The sequence below is a fragment of the Aquarana catesbeiana genome, linkage group LG05 (genome assembly GCF_042186555.1).
Source record: "Aquarana catesbeiana isolate 2022-GZ linkage group LG05, ASM4218655v1, whole genome shotgun sequence".
In the NCBI taxonomy this organism is placed as follows: Eukaryota; Metazoa; Chordata; class Amphibia; order Anura; family Ranidae; genus Aquarana; species Aquarana catesbeiana.
The window spans coordinates 91,910,338-91,936,945 of record NC_133328.1 but is presented as its reverse complement, the minus strand read 5'-3'; the positions used below and the strand labels follow the sequence as shown (position 1 = coordinate 91,936,945).

The 26,608-nt window shown below is 41.1% G+C and overlaps 1 protein-coding gene across 3 annotated transcripts in view; it reads left to right on the top strand.

Annotated features, from left to right (window-relative positions):
* The window catches only part of DPP6 (dipeptidyl peptidase like 6), a 1,451,270-nt gene that overhangs the window by 1,210,530 nt on the left and 214,132 nt on the right, over positions 1-26,608 (top strand). For all 3 annotated transcript variants that reach the window (XM_073629963.1, XM_073629965.1, XM_073629964.1), the window contains exon 8: positions 1,095-1,215. In XM_073629963.1, the coding sequence (XP_073486064.1) occupies positions 1,095-1,215 (121 nt within the window). The remainder of the gene's footprint in view (positions 1-1,094; positions 1,216-26,608) is intronic.

Sequence of the window (26,608 nt, the reverse complement as noted above, 5' to 3'; positions counted from 1 at the left end):
TCTCCACTGAACACCAATGAAAAGAGTCACTACAATTTTCACTGTGCTTTTTTTCTGACCTTTATCATAATTTCTTTCATTTTGTAATTATTACTGAAAAGAATTCAAAACTTACTGATCAAGCTAATCTACCAGTAGTTGTAGATGTAGTAATTTAGCAGGGATTGCCTGAGATAAAAATTATAAAAATAAAAATTATTTTAAGAGATCTTTTGTGTTAAAAAGGTTCTAGGAAATTAACCAAAATCTATTATGCGGAGAACTTAATTAAAGATATGTATTAGATATAAAGGTGAGACTAAAATAACATAATTGAATGACCTCATCATCATACAAATTTGACTTGAGTGATAAAATGTCTTCTCAATTGTACAACCCTGCAATTTTCTGTACTGTCATTTTCTTTAAATAAAAAAAAATGCCCTGGAAGGTTGCTAAAGAGCGCAGTTCAGCTAATTGTTAGTTAATAAGACAGGAAGGTGTGGCTCACAGGGATACGAGCAACAGACCTGGTCCCATTTTAAGAATATAGAATCTGATTTTTAAGGTAAGCCAGGTTCTTTGCAGAAAAAGTAACCCTGCATGCAGATGTCAGGAGCCGCTTGCACTATCGCATACCAAGCATTGCCTGGTAACTTTAAAGTAGACATCCAGTCAAAAGATAAAGATTAAACCTACTCACACCACCATTCTAAACCCTATGCTAACTACTGTGTACAGGAAAGATGTGTATACTTACCCAATCTAAGGGCACTCTGGTCTGGTCACATCATCTCCCCAGCAGCCAGCTTGAGGGGAGAGGAGAGAGCAGCAACTGTTGTCGGCTGCCCCTCTTCTACACTGAAGCTGGTGGCGGTGACCCAATCAGATACCGGACTAGAGCACCCTTAGGTTAGGTAAGTATACATATCTTTCTTTAGGGTAGTTAGCATAGAGCTTAGAATGGGGGTGGAAGTAGGTTTAAGCTTAGTTAGCCCTTGACCGGACTTCTACTTTAACATCCACCTTTTAAAGCTTTTACTCTATATCTCTGAAGATTAGCATGTAAACAAGATCTTACCAGCTGACCGTCTTATTTTTTTCTTACATTATAGATTTTTATATTTGAAAACAACATCTTCTATAAAATGAACGCAGACAGTCGACCCATCCGCCTGGTCTCTACTGGGAAAGAAGGAGTCATTTTTAATGGGCTGAGTGACTGGCTCTATGAAGGTAGGACAAATTGCTTTGAAAAAAAATGAAATACTATGAATGATAGCTGACATTTTACTGTAATAAAACCATACATTAGACTTCCGTACAACAACATTAAAGTCGTTCAGTCCTTCAGATGCCAATATTGTTCCCATATGAAATGTGGCAAAGGGCATTGATAGCATTTTTGTGACAGATCATTGTGTCTTGTTCTTAAAATTGCATCTGCACTCGGTTCTTGAAAAAGGTATGCATCACTTTGTGCGCCTGGAACATAAAATGCCTGTGTGTTTGTGATATATAGAGTGATGGATCAGGCCTTGCAAATGGCCATTTTGCTGTGAAATTGACAAGAGGTACACTTTGTCTTTCAGCACTCCCACAGGCTACAATTTGCAAGCTTGTAGCTTTATTTTGTAAATTAGGATTTAAAGAAAAAAAAAAAGAAAAGAACGCCTAGCAACTGTATAACATATATCAACTAGGAATATGTTTTAAAATAAATCTACTTGAATTCATAAGTTTATACATATCTATAAAAATGTAAAAATACTATAACAAGGTTATTTAACAGTAAGATCTCATTAGATGTGGGTATATAGGCTGTTATGTTCTTACTGACCCTTCAATGATCTTCCATAACTCCTGTTGTCTAAGCATAGCCCTAGGCCAATGAAATGGTTTATTTATAAAGCACAACACATGATAGGCTCAATTCACAACGCGTTAGCTTTAGATAAGGTTCTATATCAGCTAAGTAACTGCTGTTTTCAAATGATATTGGACACAGCTGAAGATAAAGATAACTAATTTTTTGAAAATAGGGATCCTTATGTATATGTTAAAGTGGTATTAAACCCCCAAATTATTGCAGCTTGCTAATTCTTAGAAGTGGTGGCCACATTTGTTTTTTTTTAGGCCTTTACCTTTATTTTCATCTGGTGATCTGACCAATAAGTCTGCTAATTTTCAACTTCCTGAAGGAGCCCAGGGGCACACTTGTACAGCAGCATTATTTTAGGAGGACATTGGGCACTAGGCAGGGACCCCTAGTTCTATACTAAATGATGGTAGCACCCACAATGAGAGCTGAACTTAATGCTGAGATTCTATGCAATCTTGTGGAATTTTGCAGCTCTCTGTGAGGTGAAATACATACTATAATAGATCTTCATTATATGTGAGTAGATAAGTCTTATTCTTACTTTAGAGTTTAAAAACAATGTCATTTTAATTAAGTGTTTATGTGTGAGATTTATACCTTCTTGTGCACTATGTTTGATGCATTTTGATCCTGTTTGAATGAACGTTTTCTGTAAGAATTTATTTAATAAGGAACGTAATTCCTACAGTTTGTAAGTATATGTATGCATAAAAACAGATGTCCGGTGCATTGTACATGTGGCATTGTTCATTGCTATAGTTGTTATTTTTTTGTAAACTGCTCTATAAACAAATGTCTTTGTATGAATAGTTCCACTGAGCTTCACTGCACACCTGTCTCCCTCCCAAAAAATTAAAAGTCAGCAGCTACAAATACTGTAGCTTCTGACTTTTAATATAAGGACACTTACCTGTCCAGGGAGCCCGCAATGTCATCGCCTGAGCTGATTCTTCAATCAGTTTTGAGTCCAGGCACTGGCATCTTAACTAAGGGAAACCGTCAATGAAGCCTTGTACCTTCACTGCTGGCTTCCCACTGCACATGCACGAGCCACGCTGGTCCTGCAGTCTTCTGGGCCCTGTGATGTATCTCAGAAGGCTGTGGGGGAGAGGGGGTCAAACCTGGAAGTGGAAGCTGGTACCTATCAAAACCAGGTACCTGCTTCCCCTTACCAAAAGTTCCAATTGTCAAAGAGGAGAGGGGGAGGATGGAAACAAGCAGAACTTCCCCTTATGGGTGAAGTTCCACTTTAAAGTATAACTTTTTTTAGTTTTGGATAGAGTGGAGAGGGATTAGAACACCTTTCAGTTTTTATTGCTGCCTGTTCCCCAGTTAGGGAAGTTCACACTCTCTATATTTCCTGTTTAACATTATCATCAAAAGCGAAAGAAAATACAAAATTGTGGTTTGTCACCAGAACAGAAATAGAGGGGACACTACTTCTGGTGACCCTGGTGACAACCAGGGATTTCCTCCCTTTGGAAGGATTTCCTTTCTCTTCCTGTTTTGGTTATGCTGGCAAAAAAGGGGGATCCCTTCACTATTTGTCCTGTGAGAAGGAAAATCCAACATTTTGAGTTGTCATCAGAATAGGAATAGAGGGGAAATTCTTCACTCGGGGCATTTGTTCTGGTAACACCTGTCTAAGATGGGATTTACCCTCACTTTGGAAAAATTTCCTCTCACTTTATGTTGTGTCCACTGGGCAGAAAGTGAAGCAGAATCTCTCCATTGGCACACAGCCAAAAACCTGACAGGGGTTTAAAACATGTCCTACTCTATTCAAATTGCAGCCCTCTACCCCATCATTGATCCTAATGTAACTTACTAATTTTGATGTATCTATAAATGGTGATAGTGGGGTTTAGGCTGTATTTTCACATTTGAAGCCAAATTTGAAAAACACCTATTTGCTATATATCCCCATTCACACAGCAAACACCAGAAGCGGGGCAGATAGGGGAGGGGGGAGAAACTCCAGAAAGAAGGAAAGATCCCAACTGTAGAATGGGATGTTTGAACGGGATGTTTGAATTGGAACACATATCAAACATATAGTGGGGTTTTGTCAAATTTGACTGCCAAAGTGGAACACACTTTAAGAAATAATAATCTTTTACGTGATGATTTCCTTTAAAACTGTAATAGTCCAGTCTGTGATTTAACTTTTTATGGGGTCTTGTGTTTTTAACTAGTTGTTAAACGCCCACCATCAAATGATGGTGGGGAGGTGCAGCTCTTGTTCCAGGACATCATATGACGGCGTCCTAGAACGGCCACTCTCACGCGCCGGCGACATCCAAGGCCAATTATTTTGTTATAAACTCCCTACAAAATAAATTTTGGTAATATGCTTGAAAATAATGACTGCAGAAAAGAAAGTCAGACAGTAAAAATTATGGTGATCTCTAACATTAGGGGTTAGCATTAGTGGTTAGTAGAAAATTGCCCCCTTGCACTGGTGGTCAGTGTAGGTAAAGAATCAATCCACTATTGACCAGCAACTGCAGGAGGAACCCCATGGATCCACAGAACCATGGTTGAGAAACATATAAAGGATATAATAGGGGGAGTTTCAGGTGTCTGTAATGTAGTTATAATGTAACCAAGATTAAAGGGAACATACACTATTTTGTGAAAAGTAATGGGACACCTGCCTTTACACGCACATAACTTTATTAGCATCCCAGTCTTAGTCTGTAGGGTTCAATATTGAGTTGGCCCACCCTTTGCAGCTATAACAGCTTCAACTCTTCTGAGAAGGCTGTCCACAAGGTTTAGGAGTGTGTCTATAGGAATGTTTACCCATTCTTCCAGGAGCGCATTTGTGACGTCAGGCACTGATGTTGATGAGAAGGCCTGGCTCGCAGTCTCTGCTCTAATTCATCCCAAAGGTGTTCTATCGGGTTGAGGTCAGAACTCTGTGAAAGTCAATTTCCTCCACCCTGAACTCATCCATGTCTATATGGACCTTGTTTGTGCACTGGTCCAAATCATTTGGTGGAAGGGGATTGGGGTGTGGGGTTGTTTTTCAGGGGTTGGGCTTGGCCCCTTAGTTCCAGTGAAGGGAACTCTTAAGATGTTAGCATACCAAGACATTTTGGATAATTTCATGCTCCCAACTTTGTGGGAACATTTTGGGGTGGGTTGGCCCCTTCCTGTTCCAACATGACTACACACCAGTGCACAAAGCAAGGTCCGTAAAGACATGGATGAGTGAGTCCTTACCTCAACCCAATAGAACACCTTTGGGATGAATTAGAGTGGAGACTGCGAGCAAAGGCCTTCTCGCCTGACCTCACAAATGCGCTTCTGGAAGAATGGTCAAACATTCCCATATACACAATCCTAAACCTTGTGGACAGCCTTCCCAGAAGAGTTGAAGCTGTTATAGCTGCAAAGGGTGAGCCAACTCAATAATGAACCTTAAGCCTGGGATGCCATTAAAGTTCATGTGCGTGTAAAGGAAGGTGTCCCAATACTTTTGACAATATAGTGTATTTTACCTTAAAATTTCTTCTCTACATTAATCTGGTTTTAGGGATTAGCAAGAGCTCTGATGATTGATGACAAATTGAGTATTTTTGAGGGTGAAAAGACATGACCGCTGCACAGTTTTGTAAGTGTGATTGGTGTGTTCTGTGTATTCACACAACGTTTCATAGGAATGGCCTTATAATTGTACACAATGATATTGGTTCTTCTCCAGTGAAAGATAGCTAATGTCACAGTGTGATGTTAGGAGATGAGCCAGATGCTGCTGGGTCCCTGGGGTTTAGCTTTACTGATTGTCATTTCCATCCTGTTTTCTTCTTCATAAAACAGCATGACAGGATATTAAACACAACAGCAATGTCACTGCTGAAAATACTCCGAGGTTACTTCACCTTTGTGGACTGTTATCAGAACTGAAATCATGCAGGCTTGCAGCCCTAGTAATCTTTTTTTATTCGTGTGACAAAATAAATTACTTGTCCATATGCATATTACCATAAACTGGAGACTGGTGGTGGCGCTTTTACTATTTGCTATCTTTAATGTTCACAAGTGTTTGACATTTGTAGAACAGTTTTATTTCTTCATATGCCTATGTTGTGTTTTGAATAGCATATTCATAGATTAGTTTATGTCACTTTTAATGGAATATGTACACAGATTAATAATGGAAGGAAACTTTTTAGAATCCACAAGTCAAAGTTATCCCTCAAACTGAGTAGATACCCACCTCTTCCACTCCCCCTTAGTACACTTATACATCAAAATGCATACTAGATCAACACACTTTAAAGAAAACCTTCACCCAACTTATTCCAACCTCTATCTAAATTGCAGCTTTATTTATTTTATTATTTTCAGAACAAGTACCTTTTTTGCCTGTACTTGTTCCCACTTCCTCAGTCCTCGCCTAGACGAGGATGATGTCACCTTGACCCTTCATGCCCAAGACCACAGCATTCTTGGCTACAAAACCTGTCTCCTCGATCTTGTGTATTTGCCATGGGGAGCCAGCTGTGAGTCATAAGGAACTCACAGCTGGCTCCAAAATTCAAGATGGTGGTGCTGAAGATCCACAGTTTTGAGACAAATCAGCTGTTGGATACACAGCACTGGACTCCATGAGCTGGTAAATATCTCTTTCAGTCAGCAGCTACACTTTTGATTCCACATGCCATGGTGATGTTCCTCTTGTTCATCCAGACTTCCAGTGTTCTCAGGATGAACCTTTAACTTGCATAAACATGGGGCAGCTGTTCCATTGCATACAAAGTTCCATGTTTACTACAATAACTGTGATTCATACCCACTAGCCAGTATAACCTACTGGGTATAAGGGTGTAAGTTTCCATTCACACTTGAAAATGTTTTAGTAATACATGCTTAGCAATGCATGATTATGTTATCCATTAATATTATTTTGAAAGAACTTTATCCCCCCCCCCAATCCTACTCTATTTTATTAGAGTAAGCATAGCATTATGCTAATCTTTTTTTTTTTTTTTTTAGACAAAAGTATCTTCTGTGCACCCCACTAATATTGGTTTCCTTTAGTTGTTAAGGGCTCGGCTTTTCTGACTTTGGAATAAAGCTCTGATCTGGATCTACGTCCCACCTACAAACCCAGTCAGAATGTCCCATTGGCCAGTAACTTAATCCACAATGAGTTCCCATTGACTTCAATACAGTAAAGTGAAAAATATGGTATAACCCATGGAAATTTTTTGACTTTTTTAACATATTTGAACACGCAAATATTAGATCTTTATTCAAATAATGTCTATAGCTAAACATGATGTGCTTAAATAAGTACACCAGAAAGAAAAAAGCTTTTTAATAATTTATTTAGAAAAAATTATAATGGATATGTAATATGGAATAAGTAAGTACACCCTTGGCATCAAAAAACTGGTATTGTTCCTTTACTACAAATTACTTCTTGTAGGCATTTTGTATAAATACTCACCAGTCTCTGACGTTTACATTTTTGACCACTTCTCCATGCAAGATTTTTTCAGTTGCAAGATATTTGTGGGTTTACTATATGAACTGCCCATTTCAAAATCCCCCTACAAAATTTTAATGCAAATGAACGCAGGGCTTCAACTTTTGGACAAGGGACCTTACGATTGCTCAGGCCCTGTAGCAGATAGGCAGCCCCAAACCATATAATTTCCACCACTATGCTTCTGAAATACTGGGGGGTTATTTACAAAAGGCAAATCTACTTTGCACTACAAGTGCTGTCGCTGTAGATCTGAGACGGACATGCAAGGAAAATAAAAAACAGAATTTTAGCTTGCACACGATTGGATGATAAAATCAGCAGAGCTTCCCCTCATTTCAGATCTTCCCCTCAGATTTACAGCGATTGCACTTCCAAGTGCACTTGCAGTGCACTTGTAGTGCAAAGTGGATTTGCCAGAAAATATGTCCACTGTCACTGTGACCAAATAACTATATCCTTTTTTTTACTCTTTATTTACAATTTTCACAGGACAGGTTAGTAAGCACATAACCACCAAACATATATGCATGCAGGCAAGAAAATTACTGTAAAGTGTTTCAGGTAGGAAAATATGGACCAAAAGCAAATAATATCACTGCCTGTGTACAGTGGCCATCATAAATAGGAAGGTTGATGGTTTGATTTCCACCTGGTCCATTACCAGGTAGAAGAGAGAGAAAGACAAGCAAAAGAGAAGAATTGAGAAGAAGGAGAAAGAAAGTAAAATGATGGAAATAAAGGGAAAACAGAGGAATTTGCAAGGGAAGGGGATAGGGGTAGGGGGAATCCCAGTATGTCACTCCCTACACTCGATTCCAGATTGAAGGTAGAGGGTCTAGGTGTCCAAATCCTCACCTGCCAGGGGCGTTTCATATTCCTTATAACATGTAAACATTATCCAGAGTAGCCATGATATTTTTCATGTGATGGAGCTCAGCAATCTTAGAGAACCACAGTGTGATCGTCCGGGGGAGTGCCTGTTTCCAAAGAGCAGGAATGCACGCCTTTGCCACATTCAAAAGATGGGCCATCATCATTTTCTTATACCTATATCTAGGGAGATACGATAAATGTAACAGATATCTTGTTTGATGTTCACCTGGGTCACAGTCCATCAATTGATTAATTATGGTCCTAACCTGTGACCAAAAGCTCTTGAGTTTAACGCTTGACCAGAATATGCAAAGAAACCTACCCACTTCCTTCTCACATCACCAGCAAGCGGCAGAGGTATGTGGAAACATCTTATGCAGGGCCAACTGGACTTTATATCATCTGGTTTGAGCAAAATAGAGTATCTTGCCTCTTTGGGTTTATGAAAATGTAGCCCGAGGTCTCAAAAATGGGGGCACAAAAATGTCAGATGGCTGAATCAGAAGTTTGTATGCTGGTCCAGGGGCTGAGCAGAGGTGTTCAAAGGGAGAAATGAAAGAAAATTCCCTGTTTGGAGATAGAGGATAAATAATGTCACAGTTGTTGTGGAGTCCTAGGGGGTAATTTACGAAAGCCCTGCGCCATCAGTAGAGGCGCACGGAGAGGCGCAACGCACATTTCCATATTTAAGTAATGGTGCGCCGGTAACAGAGCTCGAATCCCCCATTTACTATAGCGATCTCGGCACACGGGAGAATGCAATCTGTGCGCCACTATGGACATGGCGCATGGCATCTCCAAATCAATATTGACAGAAGAAGGAGGTGCCAATATGGGGTGATGTGAGGAAGTTTAGTAACACCTGACCAAGTAACAAATATGCCCAAAATAGAATGAGAAAGTAACTTTTTCAGAGAAAGCCTGCTGTGCCCGCAAGTACGTTTAGAACTGCGTGAGATCAATGTAAGCAGTGCGCATGTGCAAGCAGCTCTTGCGCTCATTCACATGAGTTTGTTCACTGCGCAGCCAAAATATTAGTAAATGCTAAGCAACATACATGCAATTGCATGGGTTGAACGGGCGCACCTCTAAACTTGACACATTTTTTTTTACACAGGTTCACCTTTATGTATTTTTTTAAGGAGATTTGCACACAGATCATGTTAGCATGTTACATTGCCAACATGTGACATGCACCTTGTTAAAGGGGTTGTAAATCCTCGTGTTTTTTCACCTTAATGCATCCTATGCATTAAGGTGAAAAAAAACCTGGCAGTCACCGACCCCCCAGCCCCCTTGTTTTACTTATCTGAGCCCCTTATCTCCTCGGCGGGGATGCGCTGTCCCTCTCTCCATGGGATCCCAGCTCTTAATTGGATAGATTGATAGCAGTGCAGCAATTGGCTCCCGCTGCTGTCAATCAAATTCAGTGACGCGGGCGCCAGGGGGCGGGGCCGAGTCCGGCAAACGTGTCTGTGGACACAAATGCTGGACTCAGGAGTGGGCCCGCAAGGTAACCCCCCCGAGAGAACGCTTCTCCTAGGGGGTTATCTGATGCGGGGAGGTGCCGCCGGGGGACCCCAGAAGAGGATGCAAAATAAGCTGCACAGTGGAGGTAAGTATGATATGTTTGTTATTTTTAAAAAATAAAAAACGATCCTTTATAATCACTTTAAAATTATGTAAAATGACTCTCGCTCCTCTAGCTCCTCCTAAAAGGGCATTTAACCTTCCCCCTCTAATGCATATGATTTCCTTGGGCTAGCTTTTGCTTTTAAAGGGGAACTCCACACTCCATTCTCCAATGTTCTTGTCTCCCCCCTCTAACCCCTTGGATTTCCATGGGCTAACTTTTGCTTTTAAAGGGGAATTCCACACTCCATTCTCCAATGCTCTTGTCTCCCCCCTCTAACCCCTTGGATTTCCATGGGCTAACTTTTGCTTTTAAAGGGGAACTCCACACTCCACTCTATTCTCAAAAGGCTGTGAGCTGCCTTCAGCAATCCAAACCACATCCTTTTTCAGCACATACAACGTGGCCAGCTAGGAAAGGGGCGAGAAGAGCAATCACCCAACCCCCTACTGAACCATACAAGGCCACATGCACTCAACATAGCTGGCTGCCTTTCCTGCCCAAGCCATTTTTCAGCTTTCAGCACTGTTGCACTTTGAATGACAAGTGAGAGATCCTGCTACACTGTACCCAAACAATTTTTTTTATCATTTCCTTCACACAAATATTTCTTCTGGTGGTATATAATCACTGCTGGATTTTTTATTTTTTACAAAAAAAAGACCAAAAATTTTGAAAAAAAAAGTTTTTTACTTTTTTCTGTCAGTAAATTTTGTAACTAAGTAATTTTTCACCTTCACTAATGTGCGCTGATGAGGCAGCACTGATGGGCACTGATAGGCTGAACTGGTGGGCATTGATGAGGTGGCACTTATGGGCACTGATGAGGCGGCACTTATGGGCACTGATTAGGTGGCACTGATGAGGAGGCACTAATATGCCGCACTTATGGGCACTGATAGGTGGCACTGATATGTGGCACTGATGAGCACTGATAGGCGGCACTGATGGGCACTGTTAGGTGGCACTGGTGGGCACTAATAGGTGGCACTAGTGGGCACTGATAGGTGGCACTGGTGGGCACTAATAGGCAGCACTGGTGGGCACTGATAGATGGCACGGATAGGCGGTACTGATGGTGGGCATTGATGGGTGGCACTGATGGGTGACACTGATGGGCATTGATTGACAGAAGTGATGAGCATTGATGGGCAGCACTGATAGGTGGCACTGATTGCCAGCACTGACTGGCATCGCTAATGGGCACTGATTGGTGGCACTTGTGGGCAGTGGTGGGCACTGATTGCTGCCACTGGTGGGCACTGATAGCTGGCATTGGTGGGCAATGGTGGGCACTTATTGGTGACACTTTTTTTCTTTATTGTAATCAGGGCACTGAAGATCAGTGCCCTGATTACATTTCTACATATCCCCCTGTGAGGAGATGCTGCTGATCAGCTCTCTGTCAGCGTGAGGAGAGGAGAGCCGATTACCGGCACTTCCTTGTTTACATGTGATGCAGCTCTTTACAGAGATCGGGTCACGCGGGAGCTGGCGTTCTGGGACGCCCTCATATGACATTGTCGCAGAACGAGAGCTGTACCTCTCCGCCGTCATTATACGATGGGCAGGCAGCAAGCAGTTAAAAGGGGCTTTCCACATTCCGTAAAGCCCCCCACGTGGAAGAAAAATATATTTTAAAAAAACATTCTTAATATATTTTTATATTGACATATATTTGAAATACAACAATTTTGGACATAATCAATATATTTCAAAAATATATTTCAATATATTTGTGAATATATTATTGAATACATGCTGAAATATATTTCAAAATATATTTTGGAATGCATTATGAAATATGTTGCAAATATATTCAGAAATATACCGTATGTTAAATGTACTTCTGAATGCATTTAGCAATATATTTCTGCAGCCATAAATATATTGCAAAGTGCATTTTGGAATGCATTGTGAAATATGCTGTGAATATATCCTGGAATGTATGTTAAGTGCCGGTGCACACTGCCGTGACTTGTAATGTGATTTGAGAGTTCAAAGACGCATGACAAGTCACGGCCCATTAATGGCAATGGAAGCGTTCTAATCGGTGCAACTCAGAAAAAGGTTCCTACACTACTTTAGAGCGACTTTTGTTAATGAAGTCGCAAGCAAGCTGCAATGAAGTCGCTCAGGCTGTCGGCTGTCAAAGTCACGCAACTTTGAAGCCGCGTAGATGTGAAACACAGTAAATGTACTTCTGAATGCAAAATTAAAAAAATACATTCCTATTACATTCTGAAATGCATTTATATACTGTAGGCCTATAAAGCCAGCAAACATTTCTGATAGCTTTCAAAATAAATTTCCAATGCATTTCAAATATAATCCAAATGTATACCCATTGAAATCCAAAAAACAATAACACAGTACAATACACACAAAACGTTATTATCATATAAATATACAAAATAAAAACTACAACGCAGAATAGAACGTGGTGTTAACTGTGGTAAATGACATTAATGACATAAAAGTTTATTTGTGGTATTCTGCTGAGGTTCCTGATGTTTCCTTCAGGCGCTATTTCAACTCCGCAATTTTTCTCTTAACAGCGTCACTGATCACACCTTTTGAAGTCCCTGGAAACTTTACCAAAGTAGCAGCTTTAAAAAGTAAATGTAAAAAATTAGACTTATTAGATTTTCCTTCTGAACCAAAAGCCATGTAAGACCCCTTTCACACTACAGCGCTGCTAAAGCACCGGCTGTTTTTGCAGTGTTTTTGTAGCGCTTTTCAGGCGCTAGCGAGGCTTTTAATTTTTTTAAAAAAGGAAAAAAGTCCAGTTTTGTGGTGCTTATAAGTTACTTTTTATTAAAATGGTTGTAAAGACACAAGGGGAGTTATTTACTAAAGGAAAATCCACTTTGCACTGCAAGTGCACTTGGAAGTACAGACGCTGTAGATCCGAGGGGGACATGCAAGGAAAATAAAAAACGGCATTTTAGCTTGCACATGATTGGATGATAAAATCAGCAGAGCTTCCACTCATTTCAGATCTACCCCTTAGATTTAGAGCAACTGCACTTTCAAGTGCACTTTCAGTGCATTTTCAAGTGCACTTGCAGTGCAAAGTGGATTTGCCTTACGTAAATAACCCCCAAGGTTTTTTACCTTCATGTATTCTATGCATGAAGGTAAAAAACCTTCTGTGTGCAGCAGCCCCCCAATACTTACATGAGCCCCCTCTCGATCCAGCGAGCCTTGTCTCTCCGGGGACTCGCACTGCTGATTGGCTTTCTGTAGTGGTGGGAGTTATTGGCTCCCAGTGTTGTCAATCACCCGCCAGTGAGCCAATTAGGAGACAGGGCCAGGGCATGACTCAGTGTGTGATTGGACACACAGAGCTGTGGTTCAGGAGCGCCGGCATGGGACCTGAGAAGAGAAGGATCCGGGCTGCTCTGCGCAAAAATCCTTACACAGAGCAGGTAAATATGACATGTTTGATACTTAAAAAAAGACAAAGTTTTAAAGTTTTGGCACCACATTGAAGGTTTCGGTACCAAAAGAAAATCTGTTTAGGCCTAGAGTACGATGTTTGACAAGTAGGTGAGCTCAACTCTTCAGATGGGACAGATGCTGATGCACACGATACGCCCACACAGGATGAACTGCCACCATCATTCTTCAGTGCTATTAGCTGCACTGTTGTGGTTTTCGAAGTATCCAATACGCCAGGCAACTCTATGGAAATGCATAAAAACTTTTTAAGTAACATAATGGCCTATTTTTTCACTATATCCATTCATTTCATTTGTTAGAAATTGATTACTTGTGGAAAAATTGACCTTTACCTTTACATGATTAGAGGGTTACCTCCAGTCTGCTGCAGACCCCCCACTAGATCAAAAATATTTCAGGAGGGTTTCACCCAAGGTAAAAATAAGAAAACAAAAAACTTACTTGTGCATATAGTATGTAGTTACCTCAGTGCGCTCACTGATACTATAATGCATGTAGTACAGTAAACTCCCAGTTACCCAACGATCCCCATGGGTACTGTTGTATCTAGTTGCTTGAGAGCTAATAGTAACTCTCAAGCATCCACCTCCCATGGCACCCTGCCCCCCCCCCCCCCCTTAGCAGCTAAAGGGGGTAGGGATTGGGGGCAGGGTTTTTCCACCTCCAAATTCACATGTGAATGAGCCTTAAAAGCGCTATTGCCAAATGCAACTAAGGGCTCATTCACAAGTGCGGTATGCAATGCTCCAATGCGCCTCTGAAAAATGATGCAAGCGTGTTTGGCAGGTGGTAAGGAGGCAAAGTGTTTAAACCAATAATTGCAGTGAAAGGCACGCGATTGTACGGCAATTATAGGTTTAAATCAGCTGTGTGGAGGCAACATTGGAGGACACTGTGCCGGTGATCTTTGACTTCTCTCATGTTGTTCAGGTAGATCTCCACCTCTCTAAGCTTGCCTACCTCTGCCTTAAAACACTGTAGAATGAAAGGGCAAATGATTGGTCAAATTTGTCCATTTTCCACCTGCCTGGATTTCAGAAATGTAACTACCTAGCTGAGAGGTAGGTTATATTGACTTGCCTGTAACAATTAATTGTCTCAGTTGTTGGTTTTCTTCTTCCAAGTGCTTATTCCAGTTTTCCATTTACCAGCTGTCAGTGTCAGTCAGGTGCTTTGACAGCGACTGGCGGCCCATCTGTCAGAATCCAAAAAAAAATAATAATATTCAGCTTTCCACCTCCACCCCCCCCCTCTCACACACACACACACACACACACACACACATACACACACACACACATACACACACACACATACACACACATACACACACACACACACACATACACACACACACACATACACACACACACATACACACACATACACACACACACACACACACACACACACACACATACACACACACACACATACACACGCAGAAAACACTAACCTCCTTCTGCACAATTCATTTGATGGCAGCTGAATGTAAACAGCAGGTAGTGGGGAAACCATAGCCAAACTGCCATTGGCTGTTTCAAATTGTAATATCCAAAAGCAGGCTGGCTATTGCTCCCCCTTCCCACTGCCTGCTGTCAATCAGCAGAGGAATACCTGAAGAAGAATGTTCTCCTTCAAATCCTCTCCTTTGCTTATTGACAGCAGGCAGTGAGCGGGTGCAATAGCCCACTAGCTATTGGCTACTGCAATTTCAAATAGTCAATAGCAACCTGGCTATTGATTCTCCTCGGTATCTGCTCTTTTTTCCTGTATTCTGACATTGGCCAGTGGCTGTCAGAATGCAAAAAAAAATAATTGGTATCTGTACAGAAAAATCCATATCTGTTGACACCTAGTAGCAGGGCAGATAATAATATGCACAAGGAGAGGGAGACATACAATATTGGTAGCACTGTGCACTGACATTATGCTGCATGGTGACTGGGTGTAGAATGAAAGCCATACAATATTATATGCAGCAATTTGCACTGAGATTAAGCAAAAGGGTTAATTAACATGAGAACACCTACTAATTGCCTAACAACACACATTCAATGAGATGAAATTAACCAGTTGTATTGGGCGTGCGCTATTATCAAAGAGAAAGCCACAGTTACAGTTTACATATGCGGGTGTTTATTATCGCTATTTGCGCTTCAATGTGCGCCTGTTCGCATGTTCAATTAATGTATGAACTGGTGCAGTGCCTTCTTCTTAGTAAATCACCCCCCTAGTGTCCAAATGAGGGTCAAACAGCTGCTGAAGAGCAAAAACAAATTCACTAAAGAACTCGCAAAGCACATACTGTATTTATTGGTGTATAACACTCATTTTTTCACCATGAAAATCGGGTGCAAATAGCGTGTGCGTGTTATACGCCAATACTTCAATTTCAGCTGCCGTCAGATTACATACAGTGAGAATCTCCTGTTTACTTGGCGGCCTCTGTAATAGGAAGTCAATAGATGGCAATGGCGACGAGGCTGCTGCATTGATGGCAATGGTGAGGCTGCTGCATTGATGGAAATGGTGAGGCTTCACTGATGTGGACTAATAAGGCTGCATTTATGGCACTTGTGAGGCTGCAGGTGGGCATTGATCAGGCTGCATTGATGGCAATGGTGAGGCTGCAGATGGGCACTGACCCTTATTTTGCTTCAAAGTTCCTTATTTAAAATTTAAGTTTTTTTCCTGAAACTTCCCTCTTAAAATGAAGGTGCGTGTTATACGCCTGTGCGTGTTATATGCCGATAAATACGGTAAATGTCAGATTTCAAGAGTTGTCTGAAGCTTATTTGCTATATCTTTGATTGGTCCAGAAGGCCCAGTTTTTACTTATATGTTAAATTGCAAACTGCATTCTTGCTCTAATGTTCTCTGTGAACAGCAAAGGCTTTTTCTTAACCCACCACGCATGCAGGTTAAATTGGTGCATTTCTCTGATTGTAGATGCATGCACTTTGATCCCAACTGCTTCAAGAGATACCTGAACTTCCTGTTATAAAATTTGGGGGTTCTTGGAGACTTCTTTTAGTTTCAAATGTTCAGCTGTTAAGTTCAAATTGTTGAGCTGGTCAGTCCTGGACAAATTAGCAGTTGTTTGCAATCCATGCCACTTGTAGATTGTTTTTCTTACAGCGCAATGAATGATTACACATCATTTTTATCAATCTTTTTAAATCACTCGCCAGACCCACAAACATCCACAATTTTCATTCTAAGGGCCACAGAGCTCTCTTGATCTTGGCATGATGACACCGCACATGTCAATAACAAAGAAAATACCAGACCCTAGATGTCTGAGGTTTAAAAAGACAGGTTCCACCTGCATACTCCCTTAGGAGGTTCTAATCATTGGCATGTAATCAGGAACACCAAATTCTAATTTCATTGATTTTAAGTAGTCATAAACGTAGGAGTGTAATTACTTTTTCCAGAAGACAAATCTGTATTTGTGTTAGTTTGGATCATGAAAATGAATACACCATGGGGGTTGATTTACTAAAGGCAAATCCACTTTGCACTACAAGTGCACTTGGAAGTGCAGTCGCTTTAGATCTGAGGGGAAGATCTGAAATGAGGGGAAGCTCTGCTGATTTTATCATCCATACCTGCTCTCTAGCTCCCTTGTATCCTCCTCCCATGCTCATCTCCAGGACTTCTCCAGAGCCTCTCCCATCCTCTGGAACACACTACCCCAATCTGCCCGGCTATCTCCTACTCTGTCCAATTTTAGGCAATCCTTGAAAACTCATCTCTTTAGGGTGGCCTATCCTGCCTCCAGCTAACAAACGAATCTTCTACTCCCCTCATCAGTTCATCCCTCACAGTCCCTACCTTTTGTTTCACCAGCCCCTCCCTCTTAGATTGTAAGCTCGCAGGAGCAGGGCTCCTCTTGTTTTGAATTGTACTGTTGGTGTAGTGTCCCCCTACATTGTAAAGCGCTGTTGGCACTATATAAATCCTGTATAATAATAATAATATCTCTGCGCTCTACCCAAAACAAAACAAAAAAAAGTTTTGCCTTTAATTATACTTTAAATCAAGATCCAATATTTGCATGTTTTACAAAGTCAATGATTTCTGTGGCGGTGTACTTACTTTTTACATGACTGCATATGCAGTACCTTTTTTCATATACTGTATTTCAGGGTTGGAGATCATACAACTCAATTTAAGTCAAAGCAAGATCTAAAGAAAAGGTTTCACCCGATGATTTAGATCCTGGGAATGGCACAGCTGTGCAATGGGGCAGTTTGGCAGGGGTTAGTGCAATTTTGCTCCAGACAGGTTCAGGGGATAGGAGGGGGTTTGGAAAAAATGTGACAAAACTCAGAAGAAGACAAGACTGTTTTAGGTTAATATATGCAAGTGTTCAGAAACAGAGGAATCCTACTTTCCTGGACATTCCAAATAATGCATTATATACATATTGCCTAGTAGCGGACAAGAAACTAACTCAGATGGCCATAACTACGAGGCGCCATAGTGCTGAAATGGTGTTTTAACACTGGTTCAGCATTAGAAGGGTTCATTTTTAACCACTTAAGGACTGCCTCACTTACATTTACTGTGGCAGGGCGGCCCTTAAGTGTAAAATCACATATCTGTACGTGATTCCTGTTATCGGCATTGGGGTGCGCATGAGCCGCCAGAGCCACCGTCCCGCTGTGATTGGACAGCTGGAGCCAATTAGCACCGAGGCCAATCAGCGATCACTGCCGGGACCCGTCGATCGTTTGTAGGAGAGGCAGAGCGGCGGTCTGCCTATGTAAACAAGGCAGACCGCTGTTCTGTCACAGAGGGAGAGCGAGATCTGGTGTTCCTGCTAATCAGGAACACAGATCTCTCTCTCCCTCCAGTCAGTCCATCCCCCACACAGTTAAAAAGCATTCCCTAGGAGCACACTTAACCCTTTGATCGCCCCTGATGTTAACGCCTTCCCTTCCATTTTTCATTTTTACAGTGGTAGTGCATTTCTTTTAGCACTGATCACTGTATTGGTGTCACTGGTCTCCAAAAAGTGTTACTTATCATCAGATTTGTCCGCCGCAATGTCGCAGTCCTGCTAAAAATCACTGATTACCCCCATTTCTAGTAAAAACAATAAAAAATAAATAAAAAGTCCATAAATCTATCTAGTTTGTAGACACTATAACTTTTATGCAAACCAATCAATATACGCTTTTTGAGATTTTTTTTTACCAAAAATATGTAGCAGAATTTAAATTGGCCTAAATTCATCAAGAAATTAGATTTTTTTTAAATGTTTTTATTGGATATATTTTATAGCAGAAAATAAAAAATATATATTTTTTTCAAAATTGTTGGTCTTTTTGGTTTATAGCACAAAAAATAAAAACCGCAGAGATACCACCAAAAGAAATCTCTATTTATGGGGAAAAATGGATATCAATTTTGTTTGGGCACAGCGTCGCACAACCATGCAAAAAATAAAAAACGCAGAGATACCACCAAAAGAAATCTCTATTTATGGGGAAATACGGATATCAATTTTATTTGGGCACAGCGTCGCACAACCACGCAAAAAATAAAAACTGCAGAGATACCACCAAAAGAAATCTCTATTTATGGGGAAAAACGGATATCAATTTTATTTGGGCACATCGTCGCACAACCACGCAATTGTCAGTTAAAGCAACGTAGTGCCGTATTGCAAAAAATGGCCTGGTCAGGAAGGGAGTAAAACCTACCGGAGCTGAAGTGGTTAATTAATTGTTACAAGTAAAAAAACTTATTACATAAAAAATAAATCCTCAACGTATTAGAAGTACATTTCTATATGACAGCTGATGATGAATGTCCTCAGGCCAGGAGCTCCCTTTTTTTCCCAGTCTTCCAAATGGGGAATTCAAATCAGGGTGTATGCTGCCTTTAATAACCCAGCTATGATCAGAGCCCTGTCCTGTAATGAATAGGTCCCTTACTATCATTGTTCATCCAGAGCTTCAAACATAAACAGTCTGATAAGCCAAAATTAGAAACACTGTTTTGCTGCTGCCACCTTGTGGATATATTTAATTATTGCCTAATTTATTTAATTTTAATAAAACAACGCACAAATAGGCATTTGTGTTGTGTCCTTGCTTGCTTCTTAAATGATTGCAGATTTATTTTATTATTACATTTTTTGGTATTATAACATGGGAAAAAAACACTTGAAACAGATAAATACTAGCATAAAAAAATATAAGCCATATCTATGCATAAACCATAGCTCCCAACTTTCCCTGATTTCGAGGGACTGTCCCTGATTTGGAACAAAGCGGTTGATTTACTAAAGGCAAATGAACTGTGCACTTTGCAAAGTGCAGTTGCTTCAGAGCCTAGTAAATGAGCAGAAGCTCTGCTGACTTTTATCATGCAATCATGTGAAAGCAAAAATGCTGTTTTTTTTATTTTATTTTCCTTGCATGTGATTGGGTATTCTTTGCAAACTGCACTTTGCAAAGTGCAGAGCGTATTTGCTTTTAGTAAATCAACCCCATAGTCCCTCTGTCCCTCATTCCTCCTCATGTATCCCTCATTTTGGACTGATCTATATAGTTGTATGTAAAATACACTTTTTATCCTTCAAAAAGTGTTTCCCAGCGCTAAACCTTTCATCCAATTTCTAAATTGCTGCATTTGTAAATTTTCAAAAGCCAGTATAAAGGAATAGTAATGGTAAAAAAAAGCACTTGTGGGTTCAACCAATCATTTTTTTGTATAATTTCCCTGTTAGGGGGCATGGCAGTGGGTGTGTCCTTTGCTACATAATTTTGCTAATAGGTGCCCCTCATCACCATTTCAAAACGTTGGGAGGTATGTATAATCTGTAATAACAAAAGCTTTAGCAATACTGTTAATCAAAGTACAGTCAAGTGGAGTCAAGTGTGCTTACCACAGTATCTGCTTATTAACAGAATGTTGTGGGTGACAGCATGTCTTCCTGAAGCTTTCCAGGTCCCATGCATGCGCACTCAAGCTTGTTCAAGGCCAGTTAACGCTGAGTAAACTTCGTCATACATGTTATTATGCTGTGACTGTAACTTGTGTGTGTAGGAATGTAGAAGGACAAGTAGTGGGAAAGCAACAGACTGTCAGATTTTCCTTTCCAAAGTTTAGTACATTTTGGGACCATACTAGCAAGACTGAAATTCCCAGTAAAATTCTTTGGCTACAGATCTGGTTATATATAGTTAGTAAGGTTGAATAAAGACACCAGTTCATCCTGAGTGAATGTGGGTGTGTGTCTACAATTGTCCCTATCCCTATACATTGTGTCTCATTAGATGCTCATCTATTATTATTAATTATTTAAGGTACCCATATAGCGCTGTTTACGCATCGCTCCACATATCACTCACTACCCTCAAGGAGCCCACAATTCAAGGCCCCCAACTCACATTCATATCCTAGCCAATTAACCTACCAGCATGTCTTTGGATTGTGGGAGGAAACCAGAGTACCCGGAGGAAACCCACGCAGGCACAGAGAGAACATGCAAACTCCGGACAGGTGGTGTCATGGTTGGGATTCGAACCAGTGACCCTTTTTTCTTTTTATTGCTAGGTGAGAGTGCTACCCACTACACCACTGTGTAATATAGGGTTAGCTATTGAGACCTGCCAAAAACTGATTTATGAAATTGTGCTTCATGAATTAGTTGCTGGAATTAAATGGTAATGTGAGCAGATTGAAATTGTTCATTATTCAGTTTTTATGCCCTGTTTTGGAGGCTTTGGGGGCTAGATCCCCTGCGGTTTGTTGCAATACAAAGTGTTTGTATACTAGCAGCTCATTAACCAGCTGTGCACACCTTGGGCGTTCCAGTGTTTTGTACTGCATGTGGTCCCTGTATGCCCAGTGCTTTCATGTTTGTGCCAGTTAAGGGCACATCTAAGATGCTACTTAGACTAGTATTCAAAGCTTGCAGTGCTTCTGAACAGAGGTAAACACCAGCTCCTCATAGTTTGTTCACTTGAGGAATGGCCTTGCAGAGGTTAAAGCCCCATGTGCCATGACACTGGAGAAATTCCTATAGAGAGCCAGGGGTGAGGTTAGAAGAAAAGTGGAAAAAACACATAAAAAGTGGAAAAAGAAGAAGGTGGAAGAGAAGATAGAATAGTGGCAAACATAAAGTCACAGAAAACAAAGGCAACACAAAGATCCTGAATATTAAGGTAGTAGATTGGGTACAGAAACAAAGTAGAACTGATCAAACTCCTGACCTCAAAAGTTGGCCAAGTTCTTATTATTATTTAAGGTACTTATATAGCACCATCAATTTATGCATCGCTTTACATATGCATTGTATACTCACATTGGTCCCTACCCTCAAGGATCTTGCGATCTAAGGTGCCTAACTCACATTCATATACTAGGGCCAATTTACCTACCAGCATGTCCTTGGAGTGTGGGAGGAAACCCACGCAGGCAAAGGGAGAACATGCAAACTCCAGGCAGGTAGTGTTGTGTTGTGGTTGGGATTTGAACCAGTGACCCTTTTTACTGCTAGGTGAGAGTGCTACCCACTACACCACTGTGACACCTTTTTTGGTTTCTTATGCACTGCATTGTGAAATAAAAGTTACAGCTGTCCGGTACTTCTTCCTCAAAAGCCTTATTCATCTTAGATATGTTACTTTTCAGAAATGGCATCACTGCAAACTTGTGTGTGTATATATATATATATATATATATATATATATATATATATATATATATATATATATATATATATACAGTATCTCACAAAAGTGAGTACACCCCTCAAATTTTTGTAAATATTTTATTATATATTTTCATGTGACAAAACTGAAGAAATGACACTTTGCTACAATGTAAAGTAGTGAGTGTACAGCTTGTATATCAGTGTGAATTCGCTGTCCCCTCAAAATAACTCAACACACAGCCATTAATGTCTAAACCGCTGGAAACAAAAGTGAGTACACCCCTAAGTGAAAATGTTCAAATTGGGCCCAATTAGCCGTTTTCCCTCCCCGGTGTTATGTGACACATTAGTGTTACAAGGTCTCAGGTGTAAGTGGGGAGCAGGTGTGTTAAATTTTGTGTTATCGCTCTCACTCTCTCATACTGGTCACTGGAAGTTCAACATGGCACTCCATGGCAAGAGCTCTCTGAGGATCTGAAAAAAAGAATTGTTGCTCTACATAAAGATGGCCTAGGCTACAAGAAAATTGCCAAGAACCTGAAACTGAGCTGCAGCGTGGTGGCCAAGACCATACAGCAGTTTAACAGGACAGGTTCCACTCAGAACAGGCCTTGTCATGATCGACCAAAGAAGTTGAGTGCATGTGCTCAGCGTCATATCCAGAGGCTGTCTTTGGGAAATAGACATATGAGTGCTGCCAGCATTGTACATCCCGTATATATATATATATATATTATTTTTTGCTCTCTTAAATTGTGTACTCCCAGATAGCAAGGATAAATTGCCACAAATTCATGGCAGTGTTGAATTGTACATTTGTTAACTTGCTGCATATTTTCACTGCTAATTTGTACACTTGCAGAGCACTTGAAGCATAATTTCTAATTAACACTTTTTCAATTTACAGCAAATTTGAGTGGCAAGTCTCTAGCAAGAGCAAAGTTGTAGTTCTGAGTCTACAGCAAGAGCTCTGCAAGTCTACAGCATGAAATTTCAGCCACAGTGCCCCCTGGGGTGGGATGACTATTGTACAACATAACTGAACCAGAACTTGCAGCAGACTTGCATAATGTATGCAAATAAAGTTGACCTGGAATCATGCAATGCAGATTTGCTGCAATTGTGCAACAAACTTGTGAAGCCTGACGAGTCTAGCAATAGCTTAGCAAGTGATTTTCAAACTTGCAGCATAATTGCTTTCTATCTGGGCTATTGTTGCTCTTGCTGAATCTGACTTTACATAAACCCATTTGCAGCGTGGGACTCTTGCTCTCTGTGTGTGGAGGCAGTGGTCTCTCTGCAGAGGTCAGACATACCCCTTTCTGAGAACTCTGTGCTAAATCATGAATGCCACTCAAGCTGGGGAAACCAAACTCCCAGAGTCACCAGAGAAAAAGGTGCAGACTTTCAAACGTGCTCATCCGAAGTGATGCACATATAAAATCATAGAAGGCCTGCACTTCCGTCCAGCTAACCTAGTGTACACTTGAACATGGCCTCAGCCCATAAGTCTCCACCAAAGCCATGCCTCCTGACATGTTTCGTTAGACTCACCAGAGCTTAATCATAAGTGGGCAGAGTGAAAGGTGCCAGGGGTGTGGCTTTGGTGGAGACCCATGAGCTGAGGCTATTTTCAAGCCTACAGTAGATTGGCTGGATGGGAGTGTAGTGCTTCTTTGATTTTACACCCCTTTCTGAGTCGGGCCTATTGCTCTGCAGTGTTTTGATTCAACTGCAATGTATTTAGCTGATTTAAAGTAACATTTTAATCGGGCTTTAATACTGGATGGTATGTATGAATGCAGTAATTTAAGTTGTTGAATGTTGATTCTCAGTTTTTAAGCTATACAATTTTCATAGTAGAGACAGAGAAATTGATTTACTAAAAGCAATTAGGCTGTTCACTTGGCAAGGGAAGTTGCACTTTGCATGTTCATTTTCCCCAGAGCGTAGCAAATGTGGTAACATTTCACTTTGCAAAGAATACCCAATCATGTGTAAGGAAAATAGGAAAAAAAAAACACAAAAACGCATTTTTGCTTTCACATGATTGGATAAAGCCAGTTATCTGAGCTTAACCACATTCACTAAGTTCTGGAGAAAATTCACATGGAAGAGACAGAAAGTACAAAACACTCTTATTACAGCTTCCAAACTAAAAAACTGCTTCCCAGGTTCCTGAGTCTTAGAAAAAGCCTGACAGCCCTCAGAGAAGATGGTTCTGAAAGTGACATCAGTCACAGTAAATGTCTTCAGCAGCACACTGCACAGTTAGGAATCACTCAAGGACTCTAAGCACAGCTGTGAGATTTCCAGGACAGGGTAAAGTGATTCCAAAGTATTTTGTTAGTTGGATAGTCATTAATGGGCTGCAGATCTATTTGAGAGTAATTGTCAATTCAGAGATTTTTTATTTTTATTCTGTGGTGATGCGCAAAAACAAAGACCAGTAAGTGAACAAAACTTTCCTGTGTTCAGTACTCAAAATATTTTATAGGGTGTTGTCCTTTTTCTGATTAAAGGTAAAACCTGAAACATACAAAACCCCCTTATGGGACTTTTAAAGCAGATATGACAATCATGAGCATTTCAATAAAAGGCTATTGTGCCAACTGTGCCAAAAGTTCCACAGAGTATACAAATACATACACAAAACACTATATGAATGTCATTACATAAACAGGGCTAAAAGTCTTAAAACCCCAATATGTCCATAATATATAAAAACATTTATGTAGAATGCCTGTCATGGCTTGACTTTTTATAGAGATACTAGGACAAAACTCAACGCGTTTTGGAAAAAATCCTTCTTCAGGGTATAAAGCAGGGGTATGCCATGTCCAGGAAGCAATCAAATTATTCAGTATATCAATCATATTATCCAGATAGTACCAATATATTATCAACACGCTCTCATATTACATAGTCCATGCTATACTTACATAATAGATCAACAATAACAAAAAATGGTTGACTATAGATGGTTGCAAGAATAGGGCTGCCAACAAACTGCTCATCCACCCTGGACCCAGAGGAGGATACATCCTAGGGGCCAATGCATGTCCACTGGGGCTGCCTGGTGAGGGACAGAAAGGGTGAGCTAGCTGGGATCCACATCAATCACATGTATAATATATGTACTATAGGTGAGAAAGGGAGAAAGAGAAAATGATGGATCGATTTACCCATAGAAGAAAAAAGAAAAAGGGATAGGTGAAAAGAACTGAAGTAAAATCCCCTTCAGGGATATATTGCATAAAAACAACTAAAAAAAAACAAAAAAAACAAAAAGAAAAAGTACTATAGACATGAAACCATAACTAAACTTACATACCATGTGTGAGACAGAGAAAAGACCCAATCCCATCTAGATGTCAGCCATGGATGAACCTAGCCTTACCTAGCATATATATGTGTGCTCATTAGTTATCAGTGAGGGGCACCTGCTGAATGAGACAAGTGATTACCAGTGGTGGTGCGTCCATAAGGGCGCATGGGCGCCGCCCCCTCTCTCCATCCACCCCCTCTATCAACAATAGATAGATTCATGCATTGCATGAATCTATCTATGGCCGCCACTGCCACCCCCTATTCAGGTGCCCGGCCCCTTTTTGGCGCCGGGCGCCTGAATTACAGCGGTGGAGGGTCTTTTTAAAGCACCTGATTAGAGCCATAGGCTCTAATAGGCAACAAAAAGGTGAACAGCGAGCGCCATGCTTGGCGCTTGCAGTTCACCCAGCTGTGTTGGAAAAGCAAATGAATATTCGCTTTCCTAACACTGAACGGCCTCTCTCAGGTGCTCAGATCTGTTACCCATCACCTGATTGGCTGAAACGACAGGCACTGTAATTGGACACCTATCAGGTGTCCAATCATAGGAGAGGACGGGAGAAGACATCGAGGACATGGAGGAGCATGGAGGACACCACCCGCCGTCACCCGCTGCCCCACCGAGACAGGGTAAGTGCTGGGCAGATGGCAGGCGGGGGGCACAGTGGCAGCATTCGATGGGCACAGTGGGAGCATTTGATGGGCACAGTGGCAGCATTTGATGGCACAGTGGGAGCATTTGATGGCACAGTGGCAGCATTTGATGGGCACAGTGGCAGCATTTGATGGAACAGTGGCAGCATTTGATGGGCACAGTGGCAGCATTTGATGGGCACAGTGGCAGCATTTGATGGAACAGTGGCAGCGTTTGATGGAACAGTGGCAGCATTTGATGGGCACAGTGGCAGCATTTGATGGGCACAGTGGCAGCATTTGATGGAACAGTGACAGCGTTTGATGGGCACAGTGGCAGCATTTGATGGGCACAGTGGCAGCATTTGATGGGCACAGTGGCAGCATTTGATGGGCACAGTGGCAGCATTTGATGGAACAGTGGCAGCGTTTGATGGAACAGTGGCAGCATTTGATGGGCACAGTGGCAGCATTTGATGGGCACAGTGGCAGCATTTGATGGAACAGTGACAGCGTATGATGGGCACAGTGGCAGCATTTGATGGGCACAGTGGCAGCATTTGATGGGCACAGTGGGAGCATTTGATGGGCACAGTGGCAGCATTTGATGGAACAGTGGCAGCGTTTGAT